This window comes from Piliocolobus tephrosceles, chromosome 5, assembly GCF_002776525.5.
Source record: "Piliocolobus tephrosceles isolate RC106 chromosome 5, ASM277652v3, whole genome shotgun sequence".
In the NCBI taxonomy this organism is placed as follows: Eukaryota; Metazoa; Chordata; class Mammalia; order Primates; family Cercopithecidae; genus Piliocolobus; species Piliocolobus tephrosceles.
In genome coordinates, this window is record NC_045438.1 from 114,656,244 (window position 1) to 114,675,631 (window position 19,388).

The following is a 19,388-nucleotide window of genomic DNA, read 5'->3' on the forward strand; positions in this document are numbered from 1 at the left end:
CTGCTTTGTTGAAGGGCTTTGGCAATTCAGGGTGAAGACTTTAAACTTCCCTTGTAGAAGATATGAATTTAAAAAGTTTTAATTGGGCTTATATATGTATAGCTTGACAACTGTGTACAATACTTGTCTTAATTTGACAAGCATTTTAAAACAGGAAGTAAGGTAACTAGTGTTTGACAGATCCTTTAAAAAAGCTTATACTCCAAAGTTAAATATAACTTTTCAATGTTCCTGTTTTTGTTTCATTTTTTAATGTTCCATGCCCTTTCTGATGCTGTACAAATAGTCGCAAAAGAGGTTAAAACTTCTTTATCTACTCTAAAACACATTCCTATAGGGTTTTAAGAATTTATGTAATTGTACTCTGTGGAGATCTCTGCTTTTGTTCTCTATCCATCACCTATACTTACTTTTAATCCTACAGATTTTAGAAGAATGTACACAAAGTTATTCATTCAGGGTTCTATTGGCTTTTACACTCTTTCGTACTGAGACAGGGGAAATGCTGTATGCCAGACCAGGCAATAACAAGCAGGTAATCATGTAACATTTATAGCAAGAAGAGTCAACCAGCATTCTATCCATTTATAAATATGTGAAGATATTGCTACTGGCTTTTCTTTTCTGTAGAACCATTCACTCTTTTAGGTCTTATGATTCAACTTTCCTCTAAGCATCATGAATAAAATATACTTATTATTCCTGAAAAACACTGCCAACTAAAGAAAAAGGATGAGAAGCCATCATAATTACCTGAAAGGTGGCTTCTTTCTGAAGTTTCTGAAACCAAACAGGCTTGATAAATTCATGAATATATAACTATGTAAGTTATGATTATGCAATTTTACTTTTGGAAAAGTGCAGCAAACTCATGATACAGAATTATAACACGGATGAGAGGCTTGGTTGTTGCTCATTTCTTGGTCCTGGCTTAGGCTGGCGGGAAGCAGGTTCTCAAGAAACCTTTGTTAAATGAATGCTGAATAACTAGCATTTTTGTTTTATTGCTTTGAAATGTTACGCCTTTATTGTTGATTCATTCTGTGAAATTTATGAGCATTTCAGTAGTAGTCATAAAATAAACTTAAGGTATTTAAATTTTCTCAATTTTAAATAATTACAATTCAAAATTGTTTGACTGATTAAAAAAAGAAGGAGAGAGAGAGGGAAAAAGGAAAAAAAACACTTGAAACAATAATACAATGACTTGAAGATTCTGAAAGGTTAAGTAAATTGCCCAAAGTTATTTAAATAGCAAATGCCAAATTTGCGATATTTTAGCGTAACCTTGACTCCAAATGCCTGTGATCTTTTAAATTTGTCACACAAGCACCACTTAATGGAGCATGCATTGAAATTAGAGATTAATTCCCTCACTCTTCAAATGACCAACAAATTACACAGCTGTAAGGGGGAACAGAAAATTTCTCTTCATTTGTTTCAGGTTTTGGGTAATGTCCCATAATTTTTAAAAATTAAATTCAGGACATGTTTATGTAGGCTGTGGTTTCTCAATAAATGCTAAGTGGTAATAATGATCAATAAAAATTCATCCAACACAATTATAAAATCCATGATTCCTGCATATATATATTTAACCAATACTAACTAAATCAGTGTTCAGAAAAATTAAAATTGACAACAGTTCCCTAAGTATGTACCAAATGTTTTACATTTAATTTTGGCCTATTTTTTATTCCACTGCATTGATAATATATTCCAGGCCCTTCAGTATTCACAACCTAAATTTTCATTTTAGGCTTCGTTGGATTGATTCTTCCATGCACTTCAAGCCCATGTTTACACAGGGAATACACTCTGTGAATTTACCCTTATTCAGGCCATTGATGCAAAATAAAATTCAACAGGCAAGCAGAATAAATTATTACAAGAGATGAGATAAATCAAAGGCAATGTACAAGTAACTATATGATTTCATTATTTACTGCTACTCTAAATAAAACATTTACAAAATTGATCAAAATAGAAAACCTTTTGTAAAATGCAAAATTACACTAGTTTACTCAATTTATTTTGAGATAATAGAAGGAAAATATTAATCCTCAATTTTTTCAATCCACTACCTAATCCACTTAAACTGAAGATAAGAAAACTATGTATGATTCTTAAATATGACTGAATAAATAAAGCAAGCTTCATTACAAATTAGTCAATTGGCACTTCATGTTGGACTTTCTGTTGGTCCATGATCATTTTGGAAAAACTTTGGAGTCATTCATCAAATGCGTCATTAATATTTAAGAGTTCAGTTTATAAATGAGTCTATCTTCTGAAAATAAAATGGCAGCTAATTAAGATATAGGTAGGCATACTTCTCATAACTGCACTCATTTTAGAACTATTGAAGCCTTTCGGATACTCTTTAAGTAAAAGTTTTCTTTCTTTTATTGAACTCCTATTACATGAGCTCAATGTAATGTTGTTTATTAAAGGAATGAACAAGAAAAAAACGTATTTTATCCAAGCTCACCTTGAACTGGTCCATTTTGCATGATTTCTTTCATTATCTCAGTTTCCTGGATGGAAAAACATGAATGAGCAATATCATTGTTATCAGAGCATACTAAACCTATTGACTGGTGTACAATGTTAAGTGTTTGTAATTTACTCTCAATCGTACTTGGACAAACTCACGTGTATTACACTACATTAATGAAATTGTTAAAGATGAGATGCACTCATTTGTTTTAATGACATTTATCACTAAACAGTAAATTTGGAGTGGGGAGAAAATACAATAGCCTTTCATGATTATCAAGAAAAAAATAAACAAGGAAAGTTAAAACAGTATTTAATTAGTGGAGATAAATAGTACTTCTAATTTTTTTCTCACGAGAGCTATCCCAAATGATTGTTTAGTTAGATGTCTCAGTAACCTTAGTACAAATATTTCTATGATGTCTCCTAATGTATAATGCACCCCTCTGTAGGGAGGCAGGGCACTATTTCATCCATTTTTCTGTGCCTTTGAACACAAAGTACATGCCAGAAACTATGACAGGAACAAATATTGACCCTGAACCTATATTCAATTTATTTACATTTTGGTTGAATGACACTACTAATTTCATTTTATATAATAAGATCCATTGTAGAGACAAGCACAAAGTGTTATTGTTGCAAACATAAAAGGGAAATTAATTCTGCATGGAAATCAAGGAAAATTTCACAGATATGAAGTTTTTACCTGGGCCTTGACATTTGTTTGGCATTCTAGATGGAAAGACTTGATAACCATTTGCATCAGAGGAATTATCACCTAGCTAAGCGGAAAAGTATAACAGAGCATGGTGTACCTGGGGAACAGAGACTAGTTTTATATATTAGGAACATTATGGCTGGGTAGAGTGGCAGATGCTGGCAGGACATGAGTGTATAAAAGTAGTACGTCAAAACCAACTTATGAAAGGCCAGTGTGCTATGGTTAGAACACTGAATTGTACTCTGGAGATAATTAGGAGGACTGGAGATTCACACATTCTGGAAAACGAGAAGGCTTGGGGAACATTGATATGATGAAGTAAATTTGCCTAGGCTTTTAACAGACAAACTAGAATCCAAGGGAGTCTTTTTTATGTCAGACCCATGTCCTCTTAAATTATTTTGTTGAGTGAAGCAAAGGATTGATAAAACGAGCTAATAACACAAAAAAGTCAGTAAAGCAGAGTTTAACTTAGCTTTTAATTGTCAAGTTCAAATATATTTATATACAGATATTATGAAACATAATTTTAATACCCTATTTCCTTAGACATTTTTTTAACTTCAGCCAATTCTTTATACTGCTAATATTACAAAGATAAGACATCATACCCAAATCTAAAGTCCTTAAAAATATTAAAAATTATACATGAAAATATAACATTTATTTTAGAATATAATAGTTTTAAGTAGTTTTTAAATTGTTTTAGCTACAGCAGAGCTATATACGTTCGAGAAAGTCAACTATTCTTGATTCTTGCCATTTATACTTACACTGGAAGAGACTCTGTATGGAGGAGAACATTGGTAGATCCTGTTAGATTTTTCTACATTGTTGGGACATGGCTTTGTGGCATGCCGTTTTCCTCGCCCATCAGACCTGCTTGCCATGGCACATCCATTGTTGGTAGCATTTTGGTCTTTGAAAAGTGGATAGCATGCATGGGATACCAGTCTATGAGGAATAAGCAAAGAAGCAAAGGTAATATTTAGGAGAATGTTATAATTTCCTGTTTATATTTAATCTTACTGAATTAAACATTTATAAATTATTCTGGTTACTTATATGCATAATTTTCAAAATAGTGACTGGCTCCAACACAGAAGCTCAGTGACGTTATACTCTTCCCTACCTTCCTCTTATTTCTTCATTATCATTTTAAAAATCTCGCTTTGATCAACTTTTAATAAATAATTCTACCTGTAGTATAGAATTTCCTGAAGATAAAAAGTGGTTGTCAATATTAAGTATGTGGTAATATTAATAGGGGAAGGGCCCCATTCAACCTGTATATATAATTATAATTTGAAAGAGCTCAATTTAATATAAATAAGACATTGAATCTGACTACTCTCAGATGGAATATTAAAATTATGTAAGCTGTAGCTTTAAAATTTTTATTTTGTTTTGTTTTTGTATTTTTATAATTTTATTACATTATAGATATGTTCACATAATACAAACTATTACATATCTGTAGCTTGTGGTACTTTGGGGGAAAATAGTATAATATTAATATAATATTAAAAGTTAATAAGGTAGAAAACTATCAGACATGTATTATCTAAAAGATAGAGAAAAAGATTTTGATTTCCGATTTTGAAACTAAACATAGCAAAGTACAAATTATTTGGCACCAATTCAAACATAATAATATTGAATAAAAAGGTAAATTGTAAGGGAAATAAAATCATGGTAATGGCATTGTAGATACTCTGTGCTGAAATGACCATAGAAGTATCCACTAGGATTGGTTCATGAAAATGTAATAGTTTCCAACACAGTATGAGAAACTGAGGAAAGAACAAGACAAAAGCAAAACCATTGAAAACACTCAAACAACCTAAAAAATATTACATTAAATGCATTACATTTGTATTAAATGATGAGTGCTGTGGACTGAATGGTGTCACTTTAAAATTCATTATGTTGAAGCACTTATACCCAATATAATGATATTTGGAGGTAGGCCTTTGGGAGATAATTAACTTTAAAGGATGTCATGAGGGTAGGGACATCATAGATGTGATTAGTGACCTTATAAGAAGAGGAAGAAACCAGAGCTCTCTTTCATCATGTGAGGACACTGTGAGAAGGTGTCCATCTGAAAGCCAGAAAGAGAGCCCTCACCAAGAACCAGATCAGCCTGGTCCTGGATTTTGCAGCCTCCAAAACATCAGTGTTTGCTGCTGAAGCCACTCAGTCTACGGAACTTTGTTACAGCACCCCAAGCAGTCCAATACAATGAGATTTAGTTGGGTCTCAATGATAATTTACATTTTCAAGCTCTTAAAGGGCTGTTATTTTTTATCATAATATAAAACGCAAGCCAACCAAGCACTAGTACACAAGGAAAGTATCAGCCCAGGTTGCCCGTTCAAAGTACCACATTTTAGGCAAAACATATGAAAAAATTTAAAGCAATTTATTGCAATCCATCAGAATCTGACATCCACTATTTTCTATAGCATCTAACTGGTCCTATAGCAGACCCAGAGCACTGAGTGGATGATGAAGAGCAAGTGAGCTCTTCACCACTGTTTATCAGCTGCAGCTTCTTTAGCTGAATAACTCAGCTTTTTAGTAGATCAGCTCTTACAGCGGACACAAGGATGTTATATGGGATCAGCCTACCTGAAAGTAAGGAAATGCAGTCTCCCATTTTTCATCAAATGGGGTGGAGACAATGAACCATACTGATGAGTTGAAGCAACTGTAAATTATTTTCTTATATTATTATTCTTATTTTTAGCCTAATTTTACCTGATACTATCTATTCCTCAATCTGGTAACTGAAAAGCACAGCAGAGAGATCAGCAACCATGATTACTTTATTCTGTCTGTGGGGACTCACTTGACTCAGAGCAACAAGAAAAAAATATTTACTTGAGTCTTCAAAAGTAAAATTCATATTAATTTAGCTAGAAACATACACATTCTTCAAGTGTTTCTAATAGTTTCTAATCTCAATACATAACAAATATAGTATATATTTAAATGTAGCATAATATTTATATTCATGTAGATGTAGTATATATATTTTTAAGTACATTTTTGTAAAAATCTTGGGATTAATTATTTTTCTTGTTCTAACACAATGCACCACTCATAAAAATCCTAGAAACACATGTTGAGCAGCTATTTACCCACGTTTTCTCAGGTACCACCAAGCCCTATCGATGCTTCCACTATTGCATCCATGACGGTTCTTGGCACAGCAAGAGATCAAATTCTGAGGGGATAGATTGGCTGTGTATCGACCCCTAGACTGAATTGCTATGCGGTCAGCAGCCACACCTGTTACAAATAGAATATCAATTAATATTCAAATGGTACACGGTATTTCTAATAAGATACATAACCCTTTTTGTTTGAACCCTAACGTAGTTTTTAAAACTGTGTGTAATTTATAATTAAAGCCAAAGAGCATTAATGTATTTATGTATTCTAGCCAGTTGAACTGTGTCATACTTTCAGTCATAATTTTTGTCCTATTTTGATATTACTCAATTGTCCTATTGACTTCAAAGATTTTTCCAGTTTCTTGTTCCTTTGATGTTCTATATATTCCTGAACACTCCTCATTAGGTAATCTGTCAAGTGAAACTCTTGGAGGGCAAGAGCCATATGTTCCTTATATTTCTATTTCCTGTACCTAAAACAGTATCTTGCATATAGTCATGGGAAAATACATATTTTCTTTTTCTTTTCTTTTCTTTTTTTTTTTTTCAGACGGAGTCTCGCTGTGTCTCCCAGGCTGGAGTGCAGTGGCCAGATCTCAGCTCACTGCAAGCTCCGCCTCCCGGGTTTACGCCATTCTCCTGCCTCAGCCTCCTGAGTAGCTGGGACTACAGGCGCCCGCCACCTCGCCCAGGAAAATACGTATTTTCTAAATGAATTTAACTAAACTGGGGCAATCAAGAAAACTAACCATAGAAATATTCATTGGAAATTCATCCACAGTCATCTGATATATTGGAATAAAACTGAATCCTTTGTTTTTAAACTGGTATCTAATTTAACTACCCAGGAGACCATACTTAAGCTAATCCAGACTAACGTGAATCAATCTTATACAGTATCTAAAGGCCACGTAGCACATTTTTGTGTTCATAACATAAATGAAAATTATTATCTTAATCTTGTTTTAGCAGACATGGAATTCAGCTTGATTATACGTATATATAAAATGAAGTGAATATATTTATTCAGTTACAATTACTAACTGTTGTAACTACTGTCAACTAATACCATTAGTTACATATAATATAGTTCATTATATATAGCTATATATGTAATTATGTATATACAATCTAATAGCTATATATGTAACTGATGATATGTAATGCTATATACAACTAATAATATAGTTATGACTATCGTATTATTAACTAATATCATTAGTTACATATATACACACACACTTTTTATTATTAAAACTTCTATTCATTTGTTATATGATTCCCTAGAATTGTAATTGTTATTGGTTCATTCCTTTCCTCAACACATTTATTAAACACCTACTAACTGACAGGCACTGTAGCACTGGAAATTACAATGATGAACAAGAAACAAGGGAGACATAGTTCTGCCCTCTTAGAATAACAGACCAGGGAAACTAATCAACCAGTAGCAAAATCCTACAGATGTCATCATTTTGATCATGGTACCAAAATAAACTAATGTGAGTGATCAGATTATGAAAAAATTGGGGTGGTACCATTTTAGTACAGACTTTTTCGTTAAAAATCTGATACAGTCTTGTTGAATATCTGGTACAGTCTTGTTCAGTCTTGTTCTAAGTGAGTTTCTTACTCACTTTTAATTAAAGGCAACAAAATAATAACCTTTCTTATATTCATTCACTTTTCTTAGTGAAAGTTTTAGCTTTTTTTCTCATCAAAATTGTCAGTGTCCTGAAATCCCTCAAGGTGCTAATTAAAAATGTTTCTAAAATAATTCATTTACATATGTATCTTTGTATACACATGGTTTTAACGTAACTACGGCATATTACATGCTGTAGGGCAATTGCTGGCATTCTTTAGATGCTCAATATGTGTTAAATCTATAACCTCCAACTCCCTACTAAATTCCAATCTACTATTGCAAATAGTAGGATATATTTCATAGGAGCAAATGGCATTATACGACTTCTGATAGTCTCAAGAAAATAATTCCCTATTTCATTAAAGAAAGGAGAAATCTTTGATGCTTTGACATTCAGCACAGGGGTTTAGAATGAAATTGAAATTTTAAAAAATGGTATAACTGTGTTTTCATTCAGAAAATACTTTTATAGTGTAGAGAAAACAGTAATCCAGAAGTTAGAAGCCTGGTCTCCAGGATTATTTCTGATATTTCTCATCTTTTGGCCTCAGATAAGCCACTTTACCTATATGGGCCTCCTTTATAATACTAGAGGCTTGAAAAAGGTGACCTTTAAAATCTCTTCCAGCCTCACAAATCTGTAGATTTCAAATAAAGGATAAGTGTTTTAAATCATCATGTTACGCAATATGTTGCTCTTATACCGACATTTCTGAATCTCAATGATGGTTTAGCCAAAATTCACTTGAAATATTTAGAAAAGGTCAGAAGATTTAAGAATGACTCAGTGCAACCAATTGTTTTCCACTCTCTTCTTAAAAACTGTCACTGGACAGTACCTCTGAGACACACTCTATTCCTTCCCCTGCTTATTTTATTCCGTCTTCAAATGTATGTGAAACATATCACTCCCACTACTCCAAACACCTTTATCTCTTCGGCTTCTGAAAAATAGTTTGAATTTGATTGGATTACACAACTTTTAAAAATATATGTGCCTATTTTTAAGAGTCTTATTTATTCCATTTTATAGCTTTTAGTTTCTTTGATAATCTTTTTTAGTAACTAATACTTCTCGACACAATTTCTTAGATCTTTAAGATAATTTAGTTCATTTTTTTCTTTATTTAACACCAAAAATTGCCCTAATTTATCGTACTGAATTCACAGGATACAAAACTATGTCCTTTGGAATCACAAAAGGAAACCTCTCTCTGGTGTTCCGTGAATTAGGTAGGGGAACAATCCTGACTTGGCGCAGTGCAGAGGCTATCTGTGGGGTTGAGACCTGGGAACACCAAAATACATCCTCCACTCTAGCGAGTTGCTTTCAGTATTTCACCATGAATGTTTTTCCTTACACATCTTCAGAAATACTGGCATAATGTAAATCTTAAGCAAAATTCTTATAGATCACCCACTAGGTGTAACACATTAACCACATGAACACAAAATGGCAAACGGTTTATTACATTAAACCTTTCTCCACCCATTTGAAAGAATCTTAATCTTCTTTTTATTATCTGGCCTTAGCTATCAATAGACAAACAAATTTTAGTTCAGAAAGGTCTCCATGTGGGTCCCTGACACATCAAGTACAGCATAAGATAGCCAGAGAGGAGTGTGGACAGTAGTGAATTAACAAATGTAGCCACTTGGGGTGAGCTTGGCTACCATTATGATTCTATCAAAGGCATTTCTGGAGTTGTCTGATTGATACCCTGGAGCAATGATAGTTAGACACAAATGTCAGCATGTCTCTGTCCCAGGCTATGCTGCCTTTCATAGCTGGCTTCTCGAAGAGCCTATGTACTTGTTCACAATCCTTCAATGGCTTTAAACTGTCTTTGAACACTGTTGAAATTACCTGCAAACCCTAGAGCATGGTTTTATGAAGATAATTGAATGACAGCCAATCATCATCATGTTAGGTTTCATTTAATTGCTAAAATATATTCAACATTCCTTTGAGGATAATTTTGGAGACCTAATTTGAGGGTTAGACTGTAACTAATTTATTGGATTTGTGAATTTATATGAAAGTAACTATAAAAGAGTCATTGCTTATACTTTTTGAGTAACAGTAGACTTAATTTGGAAGCTATTCTTATTAAAAGATCAGTTACATTACTTTTGAGTAAGAACCTATATATTTGCTTATATTTATTTAAAATGAAATAAAATCCATTTGATCCATTATTATTTAGGTTTAAAGTCTTACTTTACATCAAATTAGATTAATAACTGTTTTTGCAAATCACATAAAGAGTAAAGAATATGAAGATTATGTGGGTGTGTCTACATGTATATTAGAATTACAAATAATATGTGAATGAAGAAGAACCTTAATCCTTTTTTTATTATCTGGCCTTAACTCTGAATAGACAAACACATTTTAGCAACTTTATTTTGTCACTCTTTTGATTCACTCTCTATTTAAAATTGCACCCTAAAAATAAAAAACAACTTTTAGACTAAAAATGGGTTTTTTATATAATCTGTAGGTTACATTATTCAGTCACAATGAGATTTTATTTGATCATATGCTAATATTTAAATATCCTAATTGTTAAAATTGTTTTAATTATTCCCTCAGTCTCTAGACCCAAAAGGAGTAGTTTATAAAAAAAGGAATTAAAATGACTTTATTACTTGCAGTGGAAAATGCCCAGGATGCAGCACAATTTTTTTGATCCAATGGGCCATGAGTCCATCCAGGCCATTTATAAGAAGCAACAAAAAACTCTGGAAGGTCAGTTGTTGCAGATAAAGGAGCCTAAAGAGGAAGAAGAGGTACATTTATGAGATTTTCTCAAATATGTCTCAATAGGAAAATGTCATGCCCTTTTATAAAGTTATAATTATTTTTTAAATTATTTTATACATTCAAGTTTCCAGATGAACTATAGCTACGTGGGATTTATATTTCACTATATGGTTTAAAAAAAAATTCAATATGGGGACTCATAACCTAATACAAAGTCATGAGGAAAACACATAGAATGGTTTTTCTGGGTTACTACTCAGTGCAGTAATATCAGCCAATGTTTCTATCACCTTGAATCAGAGTTTTGCTCATCCATAGGAAGACCACATGGTGTTATTCAAATTTGTCCTCATAAAGAACATTTACTTCTCTGTCTCTCTTATTTTAAATAGTGTATGTGATTCTGAGATGAAATTAATTTTGAAAAGGTGCATTTATGATAATTATATATTGTCTGTTCCCCAAGGAACACATCAATTTTACACCAGCTATTAGGAAATAAAACTGGGATGAATTGGTTGATATTTATAAAATACTTGAAGACTAAAAAGTACTTCAGGGCCTGGCACGGTGGCTCACGCCTGTAATCCGGGCACTTTGGGAGGCCGAAGAGGGTGGATCACAAGGTCAGGAGTTCGAGAGTAGCCTGACCAACATGGTGAAAACCTGTCTCTACTAAAAATACAAAAAATTAGCCAGTCGTGGTGGCAGGCACCTGTAATCCCAGCTAGTCAGGAGGCTGAGGTGGGGGAATTGCTTGAACCTGGGAGGCAGAGGTTGCAGGAGGTTGCACTGAGCCGAGATCGCGCCACTGCACTCCAGCCTGGGCAACAGTGTGAGATTCCATCTCAAAAAATAGATAAATAAATACATAAGAAAGAAAAAAAGGACTTCTGGAAGTGTGTAAGAGCAACTGTGCAAAAGTATGGTGTCTTAAGAGTCCAGGTTAAAGCCCTGGCAAAGTCAGTTTTGGCTGCCATCTTTCCAAGAAGCCAGTTAAATTGTATGAAACTTGTTCTGTTCATTTCATTAAAAAAAAATCTAGAACCCAACAACCCGTTATTTCCCAAACTTTCTAAAGAGATGACTTTCACTTCCAAAAATAATCAGGCTTAAATCAAATAACGATTTGTTTATTAATTTTTCATCAGTTGTTTATATATGTTCACACGCACACACCAATCATTTCTGAGCATTCTTTAAAGTTTTGAAAGTGTTTTAATGTTTTAATACTCATTATTTTATTTTGTCTTCTCAATATTCCTGTGTGATATACTCGCGGACAAATATTATTAGCTCTTTTTTATGAATGAGAAAACTAACTTTTAACAGTTAAAAGGCATGTTGAGTCCCTCAGTTAAACGAGAAATGCTCCTAGGACTACACTCAGGCTTCAAAATTCTTAACTTGCATCATTTCTGTTGTTTCCCTGCTTTATCAGAAATAAATGGCTAATTTGCAGCAGAAGTAAAATGTTAAAAATCTTTACCAATGTAAAAGTTTTATGATTGTGCCTTGAACCAGTCATATTACTGATCTGGTTGGTATCTTGCATAAAAAAAAAAAAAAAAAAATACTTCTGATAAGTACATAATAGCTTCCAGGACTAAAACAAGGAACGTTTAGAATTTACACATCTGCTTGAAAAGGTTTTCATCCAAAATAATTTATAAATTTGTATTTTACTAGGGGAGTTCAGTTTTGACTTCAAAAACTATTACCACCTGATAAGAAAATTATTATATCCTGAGGTCCATTACTGCTGCTTAGATGATGGAAGAAAGTGTCAAAAACACCAAGCAGATCATTGTGAAGTGCTTGCATGATAACTTCAAGTATGGTATCATATAGATAGCTAAGTGATTTGGGGGTTTTGATGTCATTAGATGGACTGCATTGCAGAATCTTAGGGTTGGGGCAGAATACATTTATTGCTCTGGGTAGATAATTTGAGAGATACAGACTCACTTTTGAAAGGTGCCTTCCTAGCTGGGGCAGAAATATACATATCTTAAAACTCATACTCTCCAATTTTGTATTATTTGTTTGTCAGTGTGTCTTCAAGTATTTATAATACTAAGTTGCCTCATGTTTTCAGAAAAATAGGTGGAGTGTCAATTGTTATTTTATCACTTTAAAATTTCAATTTAATGACAAAGCTAGGATATTTTCCTTCTATTCTACTGATACAATAAACATGTAACTATTACTTTAAACACAATTCAGCAGGGTTCGGTTATTTAGAAATTGACCTCCACATTTGAAAACCTACCAGAGTTCTTTGCATATGGGAGATACTCAAAAAATTTTTAATAATAGTAATGAAATACATATCTATCAGGTAAAAGTATGTTTTCCTCCATAGGCACCTTAAGTTAAATTATAATACCAGCATGCATTTGTTGCTTTTATGATTTATTCTTTAAAAATGAAAAAATATAAATGGGGAATCCTTCTCAATAAGACAATAGTGAAACAACAAGCAAAATAACATTTTTATTAAAAACTTATTTACCAATCCACTAAGCCAGATCAATTTATGAAGATCATCTGTTGGATTTTCAAGACTTTTACCATTTATTTATTACTGTTTTTACTAAAAATTAGCTCCGAGGATTTGAGGCCCAGCAGGTATGTATTTTTTTATTTGCCTCATGATATCAGCTAATCTGATACTATAAAACCACAGAAAATTTTCTATTCCATTATTTCATAATTACTATATTTCTATGTAAAGTAAATTGTTTAGAGTTTGTAAATAAAGGTAAGCATCACAGAATAACAGCTGTAAGGAATTGGTAATAGAAGTTTGGTTTTAATGAATGATACATTTGTTTTTAATTTATTTTGCTTAGTAAAGCAAAAGAATCAAGAAGATCAGCTGATAGTGACAGAAATTCCAAAATGACACTGGCTTAAGTAGATAGAAATTCATTTTTAAGAAAGACTTACATGATTTCATATAGATATACTTAATTCTTTTAATTGTAATGTTGAAAAACATTTTAATCAGGATCTAACTATATTTCTAAATCAGTATTAGCCAAATTTGATGTTCAATGTGAACAGTCTCCCTGCTTCAGTATTTCCATTTAAAAATGAGAAATTAAAGACATTGTGGGCAAATATGAGAATTAAATACAACAATAAACACTGGAGAATTGTATAACATTTGCATTTAATTAAATTAAAATCTCTAAAAGAGTGGTGGAAATGTAATCATAGCGTAGCTTGAGATAAACTGATCAATTTTCTCAGGAACCTCAGAATAAATTCTAAACATTCTTACAATTGAGTCTATATCTACACAATATCCTCTGGGTGCATCAGCCCCTCTATTTGTAGTTGTATTTCCCCCCACCCATTTAAACTTGTATGCTCACAGTGACCTGATAACCAAATGAAGCAATAGAGAATGAAATTCTGTTATGACTTTTACAATCCAAGGTCAGTGGCCATGAATACCAAGAAATTTCGGAACTATTTGATACTGGGGATGAAAGGGCTAATTTTCTAGTTGCTAATGACTAAATGAATTTCTCATCTTCAACAATATTTGTCTTTATGCCTTACCTTTAAAAGAGGTATTCTTTGATAAGTCTCTAGCTTTTTATTATATATTATATATTTTAGAGTAATATTTTAATAATCTACTTCTTATAAAGATCAATATGTACAGTAATTGCCTATTTCCCAGTCCCACCCCGCACCCCCCTCAACCCCCCTACCCAGGCTGCTATCACTAAGTTCTACCCTGTGAAATGTAAGGAGAAGCATCATTTGGCAGCTTCCGAGATCTTTCCTTAAGAGACAGCTGGCACTTGACTTTTGCTCCTTTGTCTTGATCTTTTGTATTTTTCTGCTGGCAGAAATGTAGGCATTACAGATGGACATAGAGCAGTCCTGTTGAACCATTACATGACCTTGGAAATAAAGGTGCTGGGCAATGGAGCAACAAGAAGAATGAAGTGTGGGTATCCAACACCACAGAGTACAATTCCAGCGCAGGACTATCCACTTCCAGATTTACTGGTGAGAATTCAGTTTCTATCTCATTTAAGCAACTGTCATTTTGAATTTTTGTCACTCTCAGTTGAGCCTAATCATAACTAAAACAACACACATAATTGCCATTAAAGTTACTAGGGCAATGTCGTATTTCATTGAACCCAAGACATCATCAAATGTAAGAAAGCATCTCAATTTCAGATGTGTTAACGAGTGAAAAAATATGCATCTGAAAATGGATGAACTGTGATATTTCCTTAAATGAGTTCGTTAGAACACTAGTTCTGAGGAATTTTAATAGGTAATTACAAAAGGAGTGAATAAAATCGTTCTGAGAAACACCAGTTTTGAAAATTTTTGTCTTCACTGCATTATTTTTTACAAACTGCTAATGTATATGAGCTCTAAAACATGATAATAATGTTCATGATGTTAAATGTTCAGGATTTGGTCCAATGCAAAATATTTTATTTTATTTCATTTACTTCATATCATTTTTATTGTGAAGCAGATCAATGAACTAATGTTTTGTTTTGTTTTGTTTTGTTTTGTTTTGTTTTTGAGACAGAGTCTTGCTCTGTCGCCCAGGAGTGCAGTGGCAGGATCTAGGCTCACTGCAACGTCCACCTCCCGGGTTCAAATGGTTCTCCTGCCTCAGCCTCCAGAGTAGCTGGGACTAGAGGTGTGCACCACCATGCCCGGCTAATTTTTTTTTTAGTAGAGACGGGGTTTCACCATGTTAACTGGGATCTTCTCAATCTCCCGACCTTGTGATCCACCCACCTAGGCCTCCCAAAGTGCTGAGATTTATAGGCGTGAGCCACTGCGCCCGGCCGAAATAGTGTTTTATGGAACATACTTTAGGACAAGACAGAGTCAGACATGGAGAAGCCAGAGAATAAGTGCCTGTACTATGAACACACCAAATGATTTTAGGAATCTACTTTTTAACAGCCTAAAATATTTATTCATAGAGAAGAAAATAATACATTTTTACATTTATTTTTGAAGATTTGTCTTCCAGTGATCAATTAGGTTCCACTGTATTGTTCAAGCCATATTCAATTTTACCACAGTGTTATTCATCAGACTGTGACTAGTGCAGAAATATCAAATTGAAAACGTGAAAATTGATTTGAGCGATAAAACATTCATTCTGCTACAAGTGCGGGTGAATAAGGAGTGAGGCCAGGTGTATATTTTTTAAAGTTTACCGAAGGGTGTGAGGTTCGATTCTGAGAGGGACAGGAATAGTAAGAAGAAAGAAACACAAGTTCGATGCTCTTTGAATTTTAAAATTCTTAATTCAATGACAGCAAGAACAACTATCATCCTACTGTGTACTCAGCTTTTCCCTACATGGATGAAAAAATTCTGAGATGAGCTGAAGGAAACATGTACAAACACAGACTCCACAGTAGCATCTGGTCCTGCCCCTTTTCCTCTCTTCTACTGCACCATCAGCCCTTCCTGTATTCCAGAAGCCTGATACCATTTGCCTTACATTCATGTGTGTGGGAGCTAAACATCAATTTTATGGAGAAAATCGTCATTGTTGCTCAATATTATATAAAGTATATAACTATATAACTGTGTTTTTCCCTTTTATGCTCAACGTTTTGGTTTATACAGAGGCTTCTGTTTATATATGACATATGGTATTGCAATCAAGTAGAAGATGTTTTTCAGACAGGGTTATTCCCAGTCAAATCAAAAATTTCAAATCTCAGCCGGGCACAGTGACTCACATCTGTAATCCCAACATTTGGGAAGCTGAAGCGAGTGGATCACCTGAGGGCAGGAGTTCGAGACCAGCCGGGCCAACATGACATAAACCCTGTCTCTACTAAAAATACAAAGATTAGCCGGGCTTGGTGGCAGGTGCCTGTAATCCCAGCTACTCAGGAGGCTGAGGCAGGGAGAATTGCCTCAGAAATCAGGAGGCAGAGGTTGCAGGGAGCAGAGATGGCAGCACTGCACTCCCGAGTGAGCAACAGAGCAAGACTCTGTTGCAAAAAAAAATACATATATATACACATATATATATATGTGTATATATATGTATGTATATATATGTATATATATACACACACACACACATTCAAATATAATCATATATATATATATATATATATATATATATATATATATGTTCAAATCCCATGAACAATAAAAACTAAACTTGGAAAATTACTTTAAGATTTTCAAAGATATTTCTTATGCCTCAGTACTTGGCCGTCATTGAAATATATTTCTGAAAGGAAAAAAACTCCTTATATTATTACTAATGACTAGAGAAAAAAATCCAGCTATCAACTGCTATGTGCTATCTAGAGAATAATAAAGTATCCAGATGATTAAAAATATTTTCCATTTCTCACCTCAAAAATCACTGGCTTTAAAAAACTTTTTATTGGCCGGGTGCGGTGGCTCAAGCCTGTAATCCCAGCACTTTGGGAGGCTGAGATGGGTGGATCACGAGGTCCGGAGATCGAGACCATCCTGGCTAACACGGTGAAACCCCGTCTCTACTAAAAATACAAAAAACTAGCCGGGTGAGGTGGCGGGTGCCTGTAGTCCCAGCTACTGGGGAGGCTGAGGCAGAAGAATGGCGTAAACCTGGGAGGTGGAGCTTGCAGTGAGCTGAGATCCGGCCACTGCACTCCAGCCTGGGAGACAGAGCAAGACTCTGTCTCAAAAAAAAAACACTTTTTATTATAAAATAAATAAAGTATTATTTTACTGTAACTTCCAACAAACTATAGAAAGTATAACATTTTTTTCTTTGTTAGTTAATGCCAACATATTCATATATATTGGATGACTGAGAAAGGATGCTGTTCTGGTTAGCTATGAGGTTGACTCAAACAATTTTAGAATATTTTACTTACAGCAATTTGATATTATATAATATAGTACACTAATAGGTTTTAAATGCCATACTAGCCTTCTTAATATTTTAGTTGTTTCCAAATAGTTTCACCTTACACATAATACTCACCTGTAATAGCTTTAGTAACCTAATTAGTCTCCTTGGGGAGTAAATAAAAATAATTTCAAAATTGTTAAAGAAAAAAATTTAAATAGAGCCAAGCATACAAATGAAGTCCTAATTTTCATATTTCTATGTGAAAATAGTATTTTTTCACAACATTTTTAATATTTATAATAAGATAGAACACAGTGAAGCTTCTTGGTGCTATCTGCAACCCACAATTCACAAGCACTTGAATATTATGTCTGGAAAAACAATCAGGTACAGAGTTGATTTGATTTAATATAAGAGCATCATAGAACTCTCAGTTCACCAGAAATATATAAACTCTATCAGAGCCAATAAATCCAGGCCTACACCTTTCTTTATAAAAGAAAATGCTCCAAATAATGAAGGTGTTACTAACTTAGTCCTTACAACATTAACTTGTCTCAGAACACTACTATTCTCCCAAGGTCAGTACAAGGGAGAAAGAACATCTTTATATACTACATAATAACATTTATTTAATACCTTACTATATCTAAGTACTGTGCGAAGCATTTCGCATCCAGTATTTCATGGGACTTATGCAGCCCTGTGAGCTAGATACTACAACCATTGTCATTTTGTGCAGAAGGAGACTGAGGTAATAAGTGAAGGAACCAGTAGACACGTTACGAGAATAATGACTTAAGCTAAGGAATGAAGCCTGGAAACCAGCCAGGGAAGGAAAGATCTTTCCCAGGAATTGAGGATGACTCATGGCTTATTTTTCCCATCCAGGGAAAATAATTTCCCGAATCTAAACTCTTACCCAAGCAATATGGCCAAGGAGATGTTTATGGACGGAGGTGCATGGAAATTTTCAGTATGCTTGAAATCATACCACTGTTGGCTACTGCCCACCCTAGCTGTATGTATAGTCTATCATACATTGAAAATGATTTTTTTAAAGTTGGGGAAAAGTGTGTGAGGGGGCGGTGAGGGGGATGCACCAGTAATAGAGAAGAATTCCCACAAAAAGAAATTCATTGTCATGGTAATTAGAGGCAGTTTGATATCATATATTGGGTTTTTCTATGTGGTCAACAGCCTAAGAACTAGTTATAAAACTAACTGGTAGCTATAGCTTTCCAAAGCTTCCAGTTCAACTCAGTTCATACTTACTTCACGTTCTTCCTGGAGACACTTGCTATTATCTCTGATTCTATTCTACCTGGCCTCATATTAAAACATCTCTAACATTCGGAAATGTAGTCCTAACTACTATGCCCCAGAAATAAGATGCATTTCCTTGACTTACATCGTAAGTGTAATAGAACTCTTACTGGTTCAGCTGAATTTTTCTTATTGCTTTCCTGGAATTACTCGGCAATTCCAGGCATTGTAACTTATGCTGTAATTCAAAGCACTAGGTAATTTAAATTTTTCCCAACTCATCATTAAGAGTTTTAATTTAAATATCACCACAGTGACTTTTATGCAAACAAATCCCAGGAGCCAATAAATGATTTTGAATTAAATTTCCTTTTCTTTGCTATGGTGAGTGGAAACTTGAGAAAGAAATGTAACTCATTTTCTCT

The 19,388-nt window shown here is 33.8% G+C and overlaps 1 protein-coding gene across 1 annotated transcript in view; it reads right to left on the reverse strand.

The window, feature by feature from the left end:
• The window catches only part of TINAG (tubulointerstitial nephritis antigen), an 83,600-nt gene that overhangs the window by 36,674 nt on the left and 27,538 nt on the right, over positions 1-19,388 (reverse strand). Inside the window, exons 5-8 of the mRNA XM_023222981.2 lie at positions 10,706-10,829; positions 6,370-6,520; positions 3,997-4,177; positions 2,492-2,537 (exon numbers count right to left, since the gene is read on the reverse strand). Coding sequence (XP_023078749.2) covers positions 2,492-2,537; positions 3,997-4,177; positions 6,370-6,520; positions 10,706-10,829 — 502 coding nt within the window. The remainder of the gene's footprint in view (positions 1-2,491; positions 2,538-3,996; positions 4,178-6,369; positions 6,521-10,705; positions 10,830-19,388) is intronic.